Source organism: Chiloscyllium plagiosum, chromosome 30 (genome assembly GCF_004010195.1).
Source record: "Chiloscyllium plagiosum isolate BGI_BamShark_2017 chromosome 30, ASM401019v2, whole genome shotgun sequence".
Taxonomy (NCBI): Eukaryota; Metazoa; Chordata; class Chondrichthyes; order Orectolobiformes; family Hemiscylliidae; genus Chiloscyllium; species Chiloscyllium plagiosum.
The window spans coordinates 34,002,133-34,020,136 of record NC_057739.1 but is presented as its reverse complement, the minus strand read 5'-3'; the positions used below and the strand labels follow the sequence as shown (position 1 = coordinate 34,020,136).

Genomic DNA, 18,004 nt, shown 5'->3' with positions numbered 1-18,004 from the left:
TTGATACAATCTGACTGAAACCCATTTTAATTAAACAAGTATCTGCACCTCATTCATCTGATTCACACATTAGTCAGCATGCTGACTGAAGACAGTGAGCAACCATCTGATCTATACACAAAATGTTCAACAACTGTAATCATAAAAAACAGATCTGCCTTAAAGTTAACACTAAAGGCTATAATAAAATACACATAAATAAACCTTATATTGTTTAAACACAATTATAGCTGGTCATCACATGCTGTAAAAATTTAAGTTTTTTGTTGCCCTGAAGTACTGACATAAGGGGATTCTCTCAGCAGAGAGAACAGTACATAGTAAATACTTTGCAGTTCTCCAGGACACAAGTTACTGCGATAAACAGGAGCATGTTCAGACTTCAAACCATGACTTTTTTTCCCCTCTCTCCCATTCACAAGCTGCATATTTTAAATTCCTTTCAAGAGGTGTTGCATGCCCAAGATCTGATGTTCGCTCACCATCTCCACCCTTTGAAACAGAATCAAGTCCTACTCCAGGACTTCAGCACCAAAATCTGGATTGACGTCCCACTGCAGTGAGGGAGTGCTGTACTATCAGAGGTGCTGTCTCTGAGGACAACACATTCCAATGGGTCTTCTTCAAAGAGCAGTGGAGTTAGCTCCAGGATGCTGGCCAATAGTTATCCCTCAAATCACCATTACACACAAAGGATTCTGGTTGTAATTATATTGCTACTCACAGCAGCTTATTTTGCAGAAGCATTCAATCTTAATTTTTTTTTTAAATTGTAAAACAGTGATTATACTTAAGTACCTACATACTAACAAAATCAGGAGTAGGTTATTCATCCCTTCGAGCCTGCTCTCCCATTCAATAAGATCATACTTAGTTGATTATAATCACATTTCCCAACTCAGAGGTGAAGCCCATCACATGACAATACAGAATCCTTCAGCTTCTGAATGTTGTAATACAATTAGCCAGGGTTAATCCACAGAAAAATAACTTTGCTAAAGACTGGATCCTGATGGTGAAAACTGACTGCCCAATATGCAAAACTGATTGTGTAAGATTGGGTTACACAAAGTTCATAGAAGCGAGAGAAAGCATTACTTTCAACTGAAGCAGCGTTAAGGAGACAGTAATGAGTCTTCCCTTTTCCAGATTGACACTGGTTATTTATAACCTCCGGTCACTAAATCCTCGTGTGCAGTGACTTTGAAATCTAATCAAAGTTCAAACTGCAAAAGTATCAGCTGGGCAAGTTTGACATGATTCTCTTCATGATAATGCAGAAACTATGAGTTTATCTTGCTATTAGCATAGCTTAATATTGTCAGCTGTGGGCTGAAGCAGAGAGGGCTCTCAGACCTGTCAAGACAAACAGGTCATTTGGCACAGAGGGATTTCCATTCGGTGGACTGAACTGAAAATCAACCTGCTTGGACATTTCATGATCTCTCTCTTTGGCCTTAACCTAGAGAGTAGACTCAAAACTGGGCCTTCTGGCCAAGAGGTATGACACTATCACTGTAGTACAAGAGACCCAAAATCCACCTTCTCAAATGCAAAGTTCTTTGCATTTATCAGGTGACTTGGACAGCGAGTGTCAACATGAGTGCTTGAGTAAGATTTGAACCCTGGCTTTTACACAGGCCCAGAAGTGAATTCTCGCCTCCAGACCAACATGCCATGAGATGGAGTTCTTGGTTACACTGAAGGCATTGTATCACCGTGGCCTGAGCAATGCCATCTCAGTTTAATACCAGCAAATGCTACATAGAACCTGTAGTGGGTAGAGACACACAAGAGGGTGCCAACAGAAGTTTAATTCCTACTGCACTTCATGAAACAGTTCAAAGCTGACAATGTACAACTTTTGTAAAAATATTAGGTATGTTCTTTCCCCAAAAAGAAATGCTGCCACATTACAACATAATGATCACGACTGACATTTTTGTGGAATTGAGCAAGAGGGAAGTATTCAAATAACGTTACAAAATTGCACAAAGTGAAATTACAGTAACAGGTAAAGTCATGAAAGCTGTTCTACCCAGGAAGGACTGAATGGTTAAGTTGTCACCCAGTGTTTTTCCATTACTCTTAGATAGTGACATGATTGAATACAGCAGCATTTTGCAATTTGATCCCAGGATCAGTACCAGCAATTAATTACGTGTCAGAATTATTACACAATCGTAGCAAAAGTCAACCTCACCACACCCACTACTGCTGTACCAATGCCATTTTTATGCTCCATATTTCTGATCTTTTAAATGTGGAAGGGAAAATTACAATTTCTCCAGTGTGTCATAAAACAGATTGTACCACATCACAGAATATTTCAATGGAGGCTTGTGTGATTGTAGCTATTGAAGTCTGAAAAGTTCCTGCAGAATGCACAAGACCTCCCCATTTTAAAACCAATTAGCTTCTTAAACCTGTTCTAATTAAGTGGAAGCTGAATGGCCTATTAAAATGTTCCTAAACACTCTTGCAGTACCAAGTAAATGCTTCATCCAGAACACAGTGGGACAACTGCAGTTGGAAACATCCTCTCACCTCTTGCAGAGACAAAGAAACTGCAGGCGCTGAAATCCAAGGTAGACAGGCAGGAGGCTGGAAGGACACAGCAAGCCAGGTAGCATCAGGAGGTGAAGTCGTCCATGTTTCAGGTGTAACCCTTCAGAACTAGGAGTGGATGTAAGGGGAACTGCAGGTGGGTGGCAGGGAGGAGTGGAAAGAAGGTGGAGGGGCTGGGAAGGGAGTTGAGGAAAGGGAGGTTATTTGAAATTGGAGAACAAAATATTGAGTCCTCCGGGTTGTAAGCTGCCCAGGCTGAAGAGGAGGTGTTTTTCTTCCACTGTGTGGTTTGGTTGGTTGCACCAATGGAGGAGGCCAAGGATGGTCATGTCGGAAAGGGAGTGGGAAGAGGAATCGAAATGAACGGCGATTGGGAGCTCCACCCAGCGCTGTGCTTTCACAGCAGAATCTCTGCCGATGGGAGGGTCAGCCCATTTCCCACCTGCTCTCTAGCACAGACTTGAATTGGCCCAAGGCAGCACTGAAGAGCACGAGAATTCTCACCCATGTCCTGGCCACTGTTTACCTTTCAAATTCCTGAGGAAGGGCCTGTGCCCGAAACGTCGAATCTCCTGTTCCCTGGATGCTGCCTGACCTGCTGTGCTGTTCCAGCAATAAAGTTTCAACTACCTTTCAAATTAACATCACAAAGAGATGCTCTAGTCTATTACGTTACCAATTGTGGGAGCTGATGTGCAGTACACCTAGCAGCTTTCATTTCTGGCATTACACCTCAGTTACCCTGAGGTGAAACCTCAATGCAAGGCTTTAATTTAATTAGAGAGGAACAGGAACCATGTGACTGTCACACCAGGAACTGACTGCCAGTCTGAAACAGGCATGAAACGAACTTCAAAGAAAGGTGACTAGGCTCTGCTCTCAGATAGTCAGTCAATCTTTATTAATTACCAAAAGCAGGAGGCAGGAACATGTGGCACATGCCAATGCACAGCCTAAATATTGCACAGAAAATTGCAGTAAGCAGCAGTGCTCATGGTTGGCGCAACTTTAACATTCATATCTTTTAAAGCTCCTTAAAAAGAGAGATCAAAAGCATGACAGTAGGGAATGTTCCCAGGGCTTTAAGATTCTTCATCCATGCCCATGAGTTGCTGCAAGGGATCAATACTCCAATAATCATGATCCCAACTCAAAAACCAGCCAGTAAAGGAGGGAGGCTCAGAACCTTGTTTGACCTGCGTTATTGGTGTCTCCTTATCCCTGCTGGAAGGGTCCGTCTCAATATATTCTTCAGCTAGATTGAAGAGAAAAGTATATATAGTGAGTGCTTATCCTTTACTATAAAATCTTTGTAGTAGTGGACAGTTCTCACATTAAAAGCCCCATTTAATCCACCTTAGCACTGATCAGCCTCACTGCAATGAGATTTGGGGAAAGCGGGATTACTGGCATTGAACTGTACAAATGGCTAACATAGGAAATGTGGAATTCAAGTATATACAAACATCTCAATGTGTACACACATGTGGGGGTAGTGGTGCTCAACTAAGATCAACACTTAATTCTCTTCTTTCAATCCAAAGGACAACTCTCTGAACAGGTTTCCTATTGGTTGAGGATGTGACTGAGGATTGGCTCAAACCAAGATGAAGGCTGTCATAGTAAGTGTTAAACTGGCTTGCTACGTCACAAGGTGGTGGTGTAATTTACTACAGATTTTTGACTACATTTTAAGGTTAAATCTATGGGGTCAACTATTACTACTTTTGAGGGGCTGAAATTCATACCGTATTAGCACAAGTCTAATTGATCTTTATCCGAAGAAAGAAAACACAACATTGAATAATGGTAATTCAGAAAACCTGGAGTGGGATAACAGGCAGATTGGAAAGTTGGAACGGGAGGTGACAGCTGGCACACAATCTTTTATCTGTGAGGAATTAGGGTCGACTTTTACAAGCAATATTGAAGAGACCAGGCTATTTGGCCAAAATAAAAAAACGGATCAACTTTTACACGAGATCAACTATTACTCGAGTATACAGAGGAAGCTCAATGATCTGAACGAGATAGGTGGGCATTTCATTCAGATAATTGATTATTCGGTTAATTGATTTCCTCTGAGGCTCAGAGTGCTGTGAAGTCTGCTCCCCGCCCAGGAGAGTAGGCAAAAGCACACAGTGCACGAGACCCCACCCCATCCACGGCAGCCTGACTGTACACCAACAATACAACAGCTGCTGCTGCCACTGCCTGTGGGGAGTAAGTCTCCAAATAGCACACACGTACACACAGACAATGTTGGAGAGATGATCTGGGGAAGGGTGGACTTTAGAGTACACCACTGTGGGGCGCGTGAGACAGCGCACAAGAGAGAGAGCGACATCAGTCACGTAGGCACAGTGCCTGGACTGTCCAGGACTGTTGTCGACAGTATTTCATCATATCGTAAACAAAAAAGATGCAATCAGGGTTGAAACAGCTCTTTCATGTAATGTTTCTATTGGGACCTTGAGATCCCCTTCTGATATCGCTTATCTGAATATCGGATTTTGGGTTATTGGGATAATAGAGGTTCCTCTGTATACAGTATTCACTTCATAGCTACCTTATGTAGGTGCACATTCTTTTCACTACCCATGCACCCAATTGTATTGGCACAAGGATGTTCCCTTAGCATGATTAGAACAAATCCCACCATTAATGCTACTTTCCACTATAGATATCACAGCCGTCTCATTGTGATCTTTAAGTCACAATTCACTAGATAAATCAGCATTCTAAGTATTAATTAGAAAAAACAAGTCAGTCATAATCAAACCCTCAGGAGAAAAAAAAACAAACAGAAAATCATTATGCCTCACACCCACACCACAGGTCAGTTGTCAGCCACAGTCTTGTGACACTACACTAACTACAGAAGAACACCAATATTTGTGCCCAAAGGTTCTAATTCATCTATCCCCAGTAAATGGCAATCTTTCATAAAATTACTGAAACCTAAAAAAATGTTACTTGTCATCAGAAGTCACCACCCAGTAAGAGACTACAAAGCAAGGAGTGGTTTCCTCTTCCTCATCCATTACCTTTGTTACCAATCCATTGGATAGATTTGAGTCTTGGTCAAATATTCCCATCCCCAGTTTATTCAATATTTAAACGAGTGCAGATTTCAAAAGAGAATGCCAAAAGGGAACACCATGACATTTCTACTTCAAAGCGTCCCAGAAACTAACTCCCAAACCCACCAGCCTAATCCTGAACGTTACCTCCCTGTACGCCACCCATTCACACAATTCCTCCCTACCTCTGAAGGAACAATGCAAGTTGGCGTCTACCATCTGCACTAGATAATTAATTACACCCTGACAGGAGACTGAAGGCAGATGGCACTATTCAATCGAACCCGTAAGTCACATCCAAACGCCATTCTTCGGCAGCAATTAAAAAGGGACTCTGGAAAGTCATCGCATCACACCCCCCTGCTGCTCAATTCACCAAGTTATGAACACACCAAATGATGGAACCTCATCCTCATGCTGTGCCTCAGAACACCAGCTCAATAACATTCTGGCAAGTTTCCAAAATTAAGATTCTTTGATCTGGTGGCATTCTTTTTTTACACTGGACAGTATTGTTAATTGGATGTGATCAAAAATTTAAGACTAAATTTGGAGGTGATCAAAACATGGTCTAACTTGAAAAGAGCAAAATTCCAGGTCACGTTGATCCTAGAAAGACTGGGTTAGGGGACAGATTTGCAACGTATAGCCCTTTCAGCACTGTTGCATGCACTCCATGTTCCTCTCCCTCCCGTATACATTACAGGGAGAGAATGATTTCTTCATTTTCCAATGAAATTACGCAAATGGACCAGGGAGTTGCTTCCCACATTGTTGGGCCTGGAACAGGGTGTTCCACCACGCTGGACAGGCCATGCCTGATCAGAGATGATCGATCAGCATTGGATATTTATAACTGAGAAAGCCTTCCCCTCAGTGGACGCACTGGGGTGATTCACAAAACAATAAACATCACCCTCTTCTAAAATCACTGGGATCACACTAAAACGTGAAGGGGCTGCTGGTGCTAATTATAAAAGAAAAAAGATGGTGTAGAAAGATGAACAAATTTGATGTGAAATTCTTACCTAATTTTAAGGCCTCAGCTTTTTCATCTTCACGTGCTTCATTACCGATCCACACAAACACCTAGAAATAAAAAGGACAATACCAACTCAGTTGGAAAAAAGACAGCAGATTTTCAAGATGAACACTGGCTTCCTGTACAAATTAAAATGGCTGAGGCAAGAGACAGGGTGTAGTATGGTGGAACTCAGTACTCCGAGTCTTACCCAGGGATACAAAGTGCCAGTGCAATTTAAAGGGAATATCACCCCTAGCTCAGCAAAGCTTGCCCACTGTTTCAGGTCATATCAGCAGTGTGATGGAGTACTCCCTGTTTGCCTGGGAGTGTGTGCAGCGCCAACACTCAAGGAGCTTGATATCTATTCAGGAAAAAAGTAATACATTTGAACTGCATCCCTTCCACGATGCTTTAAAACATCCACTCCCCCTAAACCCAGCACTATGGCATCCACAAAACAGCTACAGTAACTCCCCTAAGCCTCTCAAACTCATGACTTATACCAACTCAACAAATAAAAGGGCAGCAGAGAGATGGAAATCCCACTACTTCCAAGTTCTCCTCCAAGTCTCACCCCACCCTGACTTGGAAGGGAGTTGCTGTTCATTCACTGTCCCTCGGTCAAAACCCCGGAACTCCCTCGAAAAGCAATATGGGTGAGCCCAAACCAGGCAGGAGTCCACCAGCACCTGGCACAGGGCAACTACACACTGGTAGCGGAATGTCTAGCAATACCCTCAAATGGACAGAAAAATGTGAAGGATAACCTGATAGAAAGTGTGGCAGTTTGTGATTACAAACAGATATGACCCAACAAACACCTCACCTGGTCCCATGTATCAAGAAGCATGATGTCATCAGTGGCTAGGTCATCCTGGGTGAGTTCACCAGGCACCTCTTCAACCTGTCAAGAAAATGGAAAAACACTTTCAGGTCATTAAGTTGCAGTTGTAGGGGCTCTAAGGAGACAGACATTGGAATTGGGAAATTCCTTCAGGCAGTGAAGAGCATTTTCTCCTATCTCCCCACTCCCGCGCCCCCAAACCAAGTTAGATGCAGCATTAAACCATGTGTCAAATAGTATGAGCACTCCTTTCATTGTGACACATGCCTCCCAAACACTCTACCCTTTCTGACAGGCCAAGAACACTCTTCATGATATGAGGGGCTTATGCCCGAAACATAGATTCTCCTGCTCCTAGTATGCTGCCTGACCTGCTGTGCTTTTCCAGCACCACACTCTTGACCCTCTTCATGCTATCCCTTTGATAAACAGATTTGAAGTTGCTCTGCGCACATCCCCCTGAACTTCTCAACATCTCCCTTAAGATGCTCTTTAGGGGCAGACCTCTCTGGCCAACCTCTGATCAGCCACCCCAATATCCTCTTGTACAATTTAACATCAAAATTTGTTCAATAATACTAACAGCCTAGTGACACTATACCATGTTAAAAATAAAATGAGATCTGGAATTAAAAGTTACTAGGTCAGACTTGGATCACAAGATTTTATTTTTTTTAAATTGCAGAACTGTTAACACAAGGTATTATGCCCAGTTAGATAGCTTGTGTCCAACACTTGCTTCAGAGTTCTAGGTGATGGCAGTGTTAATGTTTTCACGTGAGTCACTCCACTACCCGAGGGCTTGAGGTTAATGGAAAAAAAATTGGTATGTACATGATTGTGGAAGGAAATGTTCTTGGGGACTAAACTTCTTCAGTTTCCTGCTCTTACAAAAACAGGAATTACAAGATTATCTGGTCTCCATCACAGTGAAAAGTTCCAACCTTCAGCTGCTCTGCATTTACTTGTAGAGATCAGCAACCCACATGGCAAAGAACTGGCACAGGGCCAAAATGTTTGACGAAATCTGTCCTCACTCCTGCATCAACAGGCACTCTTATTTACCCAGTGTTGTTGCTTTTGCTTCAGGCAATCTGGTAGAGCTGCAGCACAAACAGGCACATGTTCCAACCAGGTGGACTGCACCTGATAAATAACAAACAAAGCCACTTGACCCATCTCAGGGAGGGGGACTTCAACACCTGCCTACTCACAGTAGAATGCAATGGCCAGTCCACACCTCAATTAGGCTGAGCAAAGAATCCACCCAATATCAGCCGAACATGGTCTAACCTCGACAAGCATAGGTCACATGTCAGTAAGCTTCCTTCCATTCATTGTTCTTGACTTGCTTACCATTTCAGTTAAAGCCCATTATCCTCTTGTGCTATAGGTGTCTTGATACGCGACTATCAATTATTTTAAAAACAATTATACCAATTTTGCAGAACTCTACAAGATTTCAGTAGAAATAAGGCTTGAGATGCAAGTAGTGAAAAAAAGAGTTTTCCCTGATAACAGAACCTTAAAAAAAAAGGTGGATCAGCCTTGGTGACTCAATCACACATTTCGGTCAACAGAACATTACAAATTCTGAATATTGACTTTGTAGCCAAGGCAGTGGAGACAAGCATCCTCAAGCCCTTGTTGACTGATGTGCTGCACAAGTTAAACATGTTGAATATCAAAGTGACCAAGTCTTTCAAACCTATCCCATTTTTCATCATTAACTCCTGCAATACCATCCACCAGGTTCTCTTTCCCACCTACATCAAGTGTCTATATTTCTTAGACTTCACATACCTTGTGTGAACAGTATCAATGAAGTCAGTGATATATCTTGTCCACTCCATTCTGTAACTTGGGCCACCTCTTCAGATACCAACTTTTCCCAGGTTGAGCTTCTCAACCCAAATCATTGGTGAAGTAGAAACAATGGGCGATTCCAGTATAGAGCCTCATGACCCCCAATTGGTACGCCTCTACTTCTAACAACCATTTTTTGTTTGAAAATAAAGAAATAGTGTTTCTTTTATTTAAGATTTACATCAAGGTCATTTCAAATGTGAAGGTTTGTGGAGTCTCTGTGGATGTGCATTAAGTCATTGCGAGCTTACCACAATATAAATGGGTCATCACTTCAAGGAGGCTGAAATCAGCCCTTCTAAACAAAAGAAATCTAAGCCTTGTAAACTGAGCCTATACTATACAGCCTAGTGGTAATCATTAGCACTGCTGCAATACCAACCAACCCGTCTAGATTTCAGACTACACTCACTGCTTAAAAAGTTCATTCCACTGAACACTGGGAAATTAACTGGAATGAAATAAAAATGCTCATGTCTTCAGGTCCTTGACTCCCATCTCACACACGAGCAGTGGAGAGCTCAAAACAATTATTTGACTTCTAATAGCCTACCTTCTGTGAAAATGGTACCGTTCTATCACAACTCCTAAATCTATCCCCACCCCCTCCTCAAAAAACAACCAAGGCCCAGTAACTACAAGATCAAACTCACAATGAAGCGCCCAGTCTTGTTAGAACATGCAAAAAGGCGAGGAGGATGAATATCCATTTTGTTCTTCAGTCTTCGGGAAGTACAATATTCTGCCTTTCCACCCAAGTTCGACCAGAACTCATCTGTCATGGCAAAGAGTAGAAGAGACACATTATTCACTCCATTCAAAGGAGGCATGCAGACTGCACACTGATGATTGTGGATATTTACTCAACCTGTTCAGAGATGTTGACAGCAGCTCAGACTTAAACCCAGGCTTCCTGGCTCAGAGGTGGGGACATCACAAGCCCTACTTATGACTGCACACAAGGCTTAAGCAGCACACTTATTCCATGTGAAAGATGGCTGCTTGTGGGTTGTTACAGTCACTGGTTTAAAGAGAGACAGCAGTCCACATTATAGATTTCTTTACAACTGGCAAAAAGCCATATTGAGTATAAAAATCTTGGTCTGCCATGGAGGGGGTCGTTATGTCCAATTGCCTGCCCCTCTTCTGTGGTTATGTCAGAGCCCTGGTGTCCCTGGAGAAGGAGCACGTGATGTCCACCAACACCCTCAAGATTCTCAGGGAGAGGTGGGCACCACAGGGAGTGGAGTGTATTATTTCCCCCTCCAACTCCATTGACTTAATCCCTGCCCTCCCCTTCACTGTTTGATCACACGGCATTGCCTTTTGAGAAGGGCACTGCTCGTCACTGGCCACTCAGGTGTTTCCTTTCTTCCTGGTGGTGGAATATAAATAGAGATTTACACACGTTGTTTTTCACTGTGCCCAACACCTGCACATACACATGACATGGGTGCTGGGGAAAAATAAGCAGTACTGTTGTCAGGTGATAGCATGTGGGGGAAAATAAAAAAAAAGGCAGAAAAATCTTGGTCTTTATGTAGCCATCTTTTAGAATGCTTATAATATGGAAGCTGGCCATTTGGCCCATCGAGTCCACAGTATGCAGTGGTTGTGACTTAATACTCCTGCATTAGCATTACAGAAAAACTTAGAGGCTTTTACAATTAGGAATTAAAACGTGTTGTATCAGGTGGTGTAGAGGTTTACTAACCCACCTGGTTCACTGCCCTCCGTTATTTCAGAGGCATCAATTCCCAGGATATCCAAGAGTTGCTGTGCTCCTTGCTTCTCAGCGTCACTTGCCTCATGGCCAAGCCAGATAAAGGATGATTCAGGAGTCTTCAGAACAAAAGCATCATTTGAATTCAGGTTGGAGGCAATATTATCAATCTGCAGGGAATAGAGTGCACAACATCAGTGAGTTCAGCTGCTGGCTTCTGAAAACCCACTTGCAAATACACAGGCTATTTCATCATGCCTCCAGGCCAAATAACATGCCCTGTCCAAATACACTCGCAAACATCTCAGTCTTCCCACCAAGACACATGGACCTCACAGGACAGAATTGGTTTAGTAAAAAAGACTTACATTTATATAACACCATACACACAGTCACCCTGTGTCTTGAAGTGCTTTAAAGGCAATGAAGTACTTTTTTAAAAAAGTCACACTAATGCCAGAAATGCTGCTGCCAACATGTACATTGCAAGCTCCCACAAAACAGCAGTGTGATAATGACTATGTGCTGACTGAGGGGTAAATACTGACCAGAACACTGGGAATAAGTGCCCTGCTGTTCTACAGAACAGGACCAGCCTTTAACATCAAGTGGGGTCTTAGATCAAGATTGGATCTGAAAGACTGCACTGTACTGAGTCGGCAGCAGAAATGGCTGTGCCGAGCTACAAAGTGGGTCTTCAGCCTAGGGCCTTAGGAAATGAGGAAACGAGGAAACAAAGAAATACAACCCACCAATCCCTCTGATAGGGAAATTGATGGGGTTTGGAAAGAACAAGTGAGACAAAAAAAAAGTAAACACACAGCAAAAGCTTTGTATCCTTTCAGATTAATTTTTAAAATCTTTACAACTTTAGGAGTCGATGACCAATTACCATGTGCTGGAAAATGCTTTAATTTTGGTTTTGGATGGTATGGGAGAAACCTTGCTGGATCTGGTTTGCAAAAAGATCAAAGCAAACAGACAGTTCACAATCCCGGTCACCATCTGGTCCACAGGAAGCTTTCACTAGAAATCCAAATGTCTGGTCTGACCAGCTTCTTGCTATGGCAACTCAAATAGAGAAACAGAGTTAACAGCACAAGTCCAGTATGGCCCTCCTTCAGAATTGGACTCTGAAATGGACCATGTTGGAGAAACTCAGCAAGTCTGGCAGCATCTGACAGGAGAGATCTGACTGAACATTCAAATTTTCCAGCAACTGCAGTACTTTGCTTCAATTTGTGTTGTGACCAGTACCACATTCAATACCAAAGAAAAGTTGCAGCCAGCAACTCCCTCTGTAAGGCTGAACTTAAGAACCCATTCAGTGCAGTGAGCAATAGGAGTGATGCAGTGTTCTGTTTCTCCAGCTATTTCTGCAACATTAATTACACACCAAAAAAAAAGCCTCTTCACAAAGAAGGGAGGAAGCAGTGATTGGTGCATAAGTGGAGTACATTGGTGTCACCATCTCAATTTAAAAAAGTTAGAACCTGACTGCACAGTGATTCCAGTCCCCTCTACATGCTCCTTTGAATTCCCTACTCATCCAGGACAAGGATTTCCTCTGAAAGGTGGTGTTCAGTGGTGGGGTTTCAGATGAACTTGACAAATGAGGGCTGGGCAATTGGAGGGAACTGCCAGGAAGTGAGCCGACACCCAATGTGAACTGGGGTACCGTATTGGTCAGTACCCACTCTGCTTTAATAGACACATCTCACTGAAAGCATAAGGTCAAGGGAAGGATGCTGGCAGGAACCCTCGGGCCTTGTGGGTCACAGTAGCAACCACATAGCCTGCATCAAGTTGAACGCTGCTGTATGTTGGATCATTGGGAATGGGCAGAGCCATTGACCATCCCAAACAACAGACACTGCCTAGTGATGACAGGAGCCAATGACAGACAGGATACATGCTGCTGGAAGGCCTGACTTGGGACTCAGGACAAATAAAGAGCCACATTGTTTTTAGGTGGGAGGGGCAGAAGAGAATGGTCAATATGCCCCAAACTGGAACTTGCGATACCAGCTGGTTTGTTATGCTTGGTACAGCCCACACCAGAATGTTTAGTTCATTCAGTGTCACTGCATCAGTCATGCATAGGTGCATCAGCGACACCTGTTGGCTGCACAGCATTCCTACAGGAACGAGGAACCAAGGGGGAAGATAAAGTTCATCTGTCATGTGGTGAAGGCAGACATTAAGTAATTTTTTTTAACAAAAAAAAAGGGAGACTTTTTGTATCGTCAATGACCTCAAAAATCACCTTGAAAACAAGGATCTGCCTTTATACACTTAACAATACCGACTTATTTCCCTCATAAGGATTTGAGGCTTTTTGAAGATTGAGAAATGAAGAGCTAGTATTAGAACTGACCTCCAATGCTCTGGTAAATCCAGAGCTACTGGCTTGGACCCTAAATAAACGTGTGTCCGCAGGCGCAGTCTGGCCACCTTCTCTGGAGGTCCCACCTTTGTAAACAACCAATGGCTTTCCTCCAAACATGCTCATCAAATGGGCTGGTTCCTTCCCCTGTATCACCCGGACCTGTTCAGTTAAGGAAACACAAACTGTTACTCTCACGTGCAGACATAATCTTGGAAAGTGCATGAGTCATGGGCATCCTGAAAGTGATTTAGTTCACTAATTGTTAGAAAACCAAATCTGTGCAAACCCATGCCTAGAGTAAATGCACTACAACAAAGCAACATTCAGAATTAGCCTCAGACACGAAAGCACAGACAGAATACCAGATTAAAAAGGTCAAGATGGCCTCAAAAAAATGATTCAAAATGTTTCTCTTTATATTATGCAGTAAATTTAATGGAATTTATTTAAATAAGCTACAGGTTACTGTTCTTACAGTTATACCAAGTCAGAAGCTTCATGAGCATTGCTCTGTTCACTCATCAGCCCACTCCCTCACATGTAGTTTATTTTACTCCCCCACTTTTCTGTGGATCTTAATTTCTGACACTTGGATCATGATCGGTGTCACCACTTTAAAAGCAGCGAGCTACTTGTACACAGGATCAGGCCCATGGCCAGCCAGGTGATTTTCTGTTTGTAGTTGGAACTGCTAGGTGGCATATCTCACACTGCTGATAAATAGAATGCCTGCCCTTTAACACCATGCACAACCCTGCACATTGTTAGAACGTGCAAACTGAAAAAATTAAGTTTCCTTTGGTTAAAAACAATTCTTCACTGCAAGACAATGTCACCAGCTAAAGGTCAGCATCTGTAGTTCCTCCCCAATGACCCTTGAAATGGAGTGGCCGGCTGAGTCATTTTAGGGGCTGGTTAAAGAGCGTACAACAGTTTAGACGTGGAGTCACATGAAGGCCAGACCAGGGAAGGACAGAAGCTTTCCTTCCCTAATTAAAAAAAAGGACATTAGTGAAGCAGATAGTTATTGTGACATCACTATGGAGAGGAGTCTTTAGATTCCAGATTACTACCCTGTGGTGTGGAACAGATGAGGACAAGTTGAATTTCCTTGCAAATACTGTAATGTTCAAACTGAAAGTGTTTTCTAAAGATTTTTTAGAAAGTGTTGAATAGTATATTTGGGGAAAACAAAGTGTTATAATGCAAACAGGTCAAACATCAAACTGATTAAAAAAAGGGAGGTGATGGCGTAGTAAAATTAATTGCTAGACATTAATCCAGAAACTCAACTAATGTTTTGGGGACAACTGTTCGAATACCACCATAGCAGATGGTGGAATTTGACTGAACAACAAATCTGGAATTAAGAAACTGCTGACGACCACGAAACCATGGTCATAAAACCCATCTGGCTCGCTAATGTCCTTCAGGGAAGAAAATCTGCCATCCTCACCTGGTCTGGTCTACAAGTGACTACAGACCCACAGCAACGTGGTTGACTCTACTGCCCTGAAGTGGCCTAGCAAGCCACCCAATTATATCAATCACTACAAAATCTCAAAGAAATGAAACCAGATGGACCACCTAGCATTAACCTAGACACTGGAAAAGGCAACTGCAAATAAAAAACAAATTCAAAAAACACAGACCAGTCTATCCTGCAAAGTCCTCTGTATTAACAACTAGGGGCTAGTCCTCCCTGTCACTAGGTCAAAATCCTAGAATTCCCTCCTTAAGGGCACTATGAGTCTACCTATAGCACATGAACTGCAGCTGCTCCAAATGGCAGCTCACCACCATCAAGGGCAACTAGGGATGGGTAATAAAACCCAGTGACACTGTATCTGGTGAACGGATTTTAAAATTCAAAAATCAGGTCTGTTTATTGTCCCTGGCGAAAAGTGTGGCACTGGAAAAGCACAGCCGGTCAGGCAGCATCCAAGGAGCAGGAGAGTCGATTTTCGGCCATAAGCTCTTCACCAGTTTGTGCTCAAAGTGTGGACTCTCCTGCTCCTTGGATGCTGCCTGACCAGCTGTGCTTTTCCAGCACCACACTCTTCGACACTGATCTGCAGTCCTCACTTTCTCCTGTTTATTGTCCCTGCACAATCTCTGAACAAGTTGATCAACGAAATGGAAGAAAATCCACCAAGAGGAGGATACATTAATAGCACAGGAGTGGGCATGTTTAACTGAAAGAAAAAACTCAAAAAAAAAGCAGTTTGTAAAAATTGAGAAGTATAGGATTAATGTAAAGCCAAGTTTTGAACACAGGACTAATTCAAAACGGACAGGCAGGGCAGTCTTAAAGCAGCACAAAAATTAAACAGAAAACATTGCCAAAAAGTGAAGACTTGCTGGATTCATTTCTATTGGTAGTGTGGTGTTAGAAGAGCAATGCAATATTGCAATTGCCCCTATGCTGTGGGGGGGCAAATCCCATGTCTTCAGTCAAACTTTCCCTGAGATTGATTAACATGAGATGGAAGTATGGCACCAACACAACTGAAACTACTGTCAGTCAACACAGGAAACAGCAGAGTTAACATCAAATTGAATAGGATTACATTGGAACTGTCAGAGCATGGTCATGACAATATTCACTTTTTCAGCTGCTGCTAGACCTGCTGGGCACTTGAATTTTAGATTTCGCCATCCGATATTTACAGGTACTTCCACACACGTCATCTACTGTGTCCGCTGCTCCCGATGTGGTATCCTCTACAGTGGAGGGGCAGGATGCCAACTTGCAGAATGTTTCAGAGAACATCTCTGGGACACATGCATTAAAACACCCCCACTGCTGTGGGTGAACACTTCAACTCCTCCTCCCACTCCGGCAAGGACATGCAAATCCTGGGCCCCCTCCACCGCCAAACTCTAGCGACCCGACACCTCATCTTCCACCTTGGGAACCTCCAACCACAACGGATTAATGCGGATTTCAGTTTCCCTCCTCCCACCTTATCCCAGATCCAACCCTCAACTCATCACTGCCCTCTTGACCTGTTCATCTTCCTTCCCACGTATCTGCTTCACCCTCATCACCTTCATGCCTCTTCTACTTACCACATTCCCATCTACCTTCCTGCCCCCCCCCCCCCCCCCCCCCAGAATCCATTGGGCCAACCCCTCATTCCTGAAGACCTTATGCTCAAAACGTCAATTCTCCTGCTCCTTGGATGCACCCTGACCAGCTGGGCTTTTCCAGCACCACACTTTTTAAAACCGTGATCTTCAGCATCTGCATTCTGCATTTTCTCAGAAATCAAAATGCTGTACTTTAATCTAAAAATGTTTATTACATCAAAGTCAGAACCCTAACAGAGTCTGCTACAACCGGTTTGATTTTACATTCTAAAATCTATCGGTTCCCATCTTTCCACCCTTTCCCCAAGTCACTCTGAAAGTGGCCATGTTTGCTGGGGTTTCTGCCAAAGCATGGGGTGATTGAACACTCAGCTCCTGCCTGTCTGGAGACAGGCAGAGATTAGTCACAGCCTCACTGAATGGCCAAACATGCTTGAGGGGTTGAATGGCCTTCTTCTGTTCCCATTATTGTTGCTAGTCACAGCCAGAGGGAACCATGTAGCCCCACCTTGTTTGGTCAGACTGTCCCTTCCCAGCACAGATACTGCTCTCCATCTCTTGCCTCAGCGATTAAAATGTGGGCAACAGACCTCCCCTCAAAGGAAATTTCCATCTGTCACAATCAACTTGATGTTTTAATGCAATTTCTGGGCCTTCAGGTTTACAGCAAGTATTTCTGACCCACTGTGGTCACCAACAAATCCAACTGAACCCAGACAGCTTTACTCTGAATAAAAGCAAATTACTACAGATGCTGGAATCTGAAACCAAAAGAGAAAATGCTGGAAAATCTCAGGTCTGGCAGCATCCATAAAGAGAGAAAAAGAGCTGACATTGAGTCTAACTGACCCTTTGTCAAAGCTAAAAAAAGAAATGGGGAGGTATTCATACTAGGCTGGAGGAACAGCAAAGCAAACGAAGAACAGCATCTCATCTTCCGACTAGGCACGTTACAGCCTGCCGGTTTCAACATTGAATTCAACAACTTCAGATGATTATCCCATCTCGACCCCCCTCTGTTTTCATTCTGCTCCGTAATTTTATTTCATTTATTTTCTTTACCTTTCTTTAATATATTTTTTCACTGGTTCTGTACCTCAAATTTAAGGCCATAAGACATGGGAGCGGAAGTAAGGCCATTCGGCCCATCGAGTCCACTCCGCCATTTAATCATGGCTGATGGGCATTTCAACTCCACTTACCCGCATTCTCCCCGTAGCCCTTAATTCCTTGTGACATCAAAAATTTATCAATCTCTGCCTTGAAGACATTTAGCGTCCAGGCCTCCACTGCACTGCGCGGCAATGAATTCCACAGGCCCACCACTCTCTGGCTGAAGAAATGTCTCCACATTTCTGTTCTGAATTTACCCCCTCTAATTCTAAGGCTGTGTCCACAGGTCCTAGTCTCCTCG

At 43.1% G+C, this 18,004-nt stretch overlaps 1 protein-coding gene across 2 annotated transcripts in view; it reads right to left on the bottom strand.

Moving 5' to 3' along the window:
• Positions 1 to 3,447: 3,447 nt before the first annotated feature.
• Positions 3,448 to 18,004, bottom strand: part of gsna (gelsolin a) — a 78,305-nt gene continuing 63,748 nt past the window's right edge. For both annotated transcript variants that reach the window (XM_043720304.1, XM_043720305.1), the window contains 6 exons: positions 13,486 to 13,656; positions 11,104 to 11,278; positions 10,039 to 10,160; positions 7,502 to 7,579; positions 6,680 to 6,740; positions 3,448 to 3,823 (listed from right to left, as the gene is read on the bottom strand). In XM_043720304.1, coding sequence (XP_043576239.1) covers positions 3,651 to 3,823; positions 6,680 to 6,740; positions 7,502 to 7,579; positions 10,039 to 10,160; positions 11,104 to 11,278; positions 13,486 to 13,656 — 780 coding nt within the window. In that variant the 3' untranslated portion in view covers positions 3,448 to 3,650. The remainder of the gene's footprint in view (positions 3,824 to 6,679; positions 6,741 to 7,501; positions 7,580 to 10,038; positions 10,161 to 11,103; positions 11,279 to 13,485; positions 13,657 to 18,004) is intronic.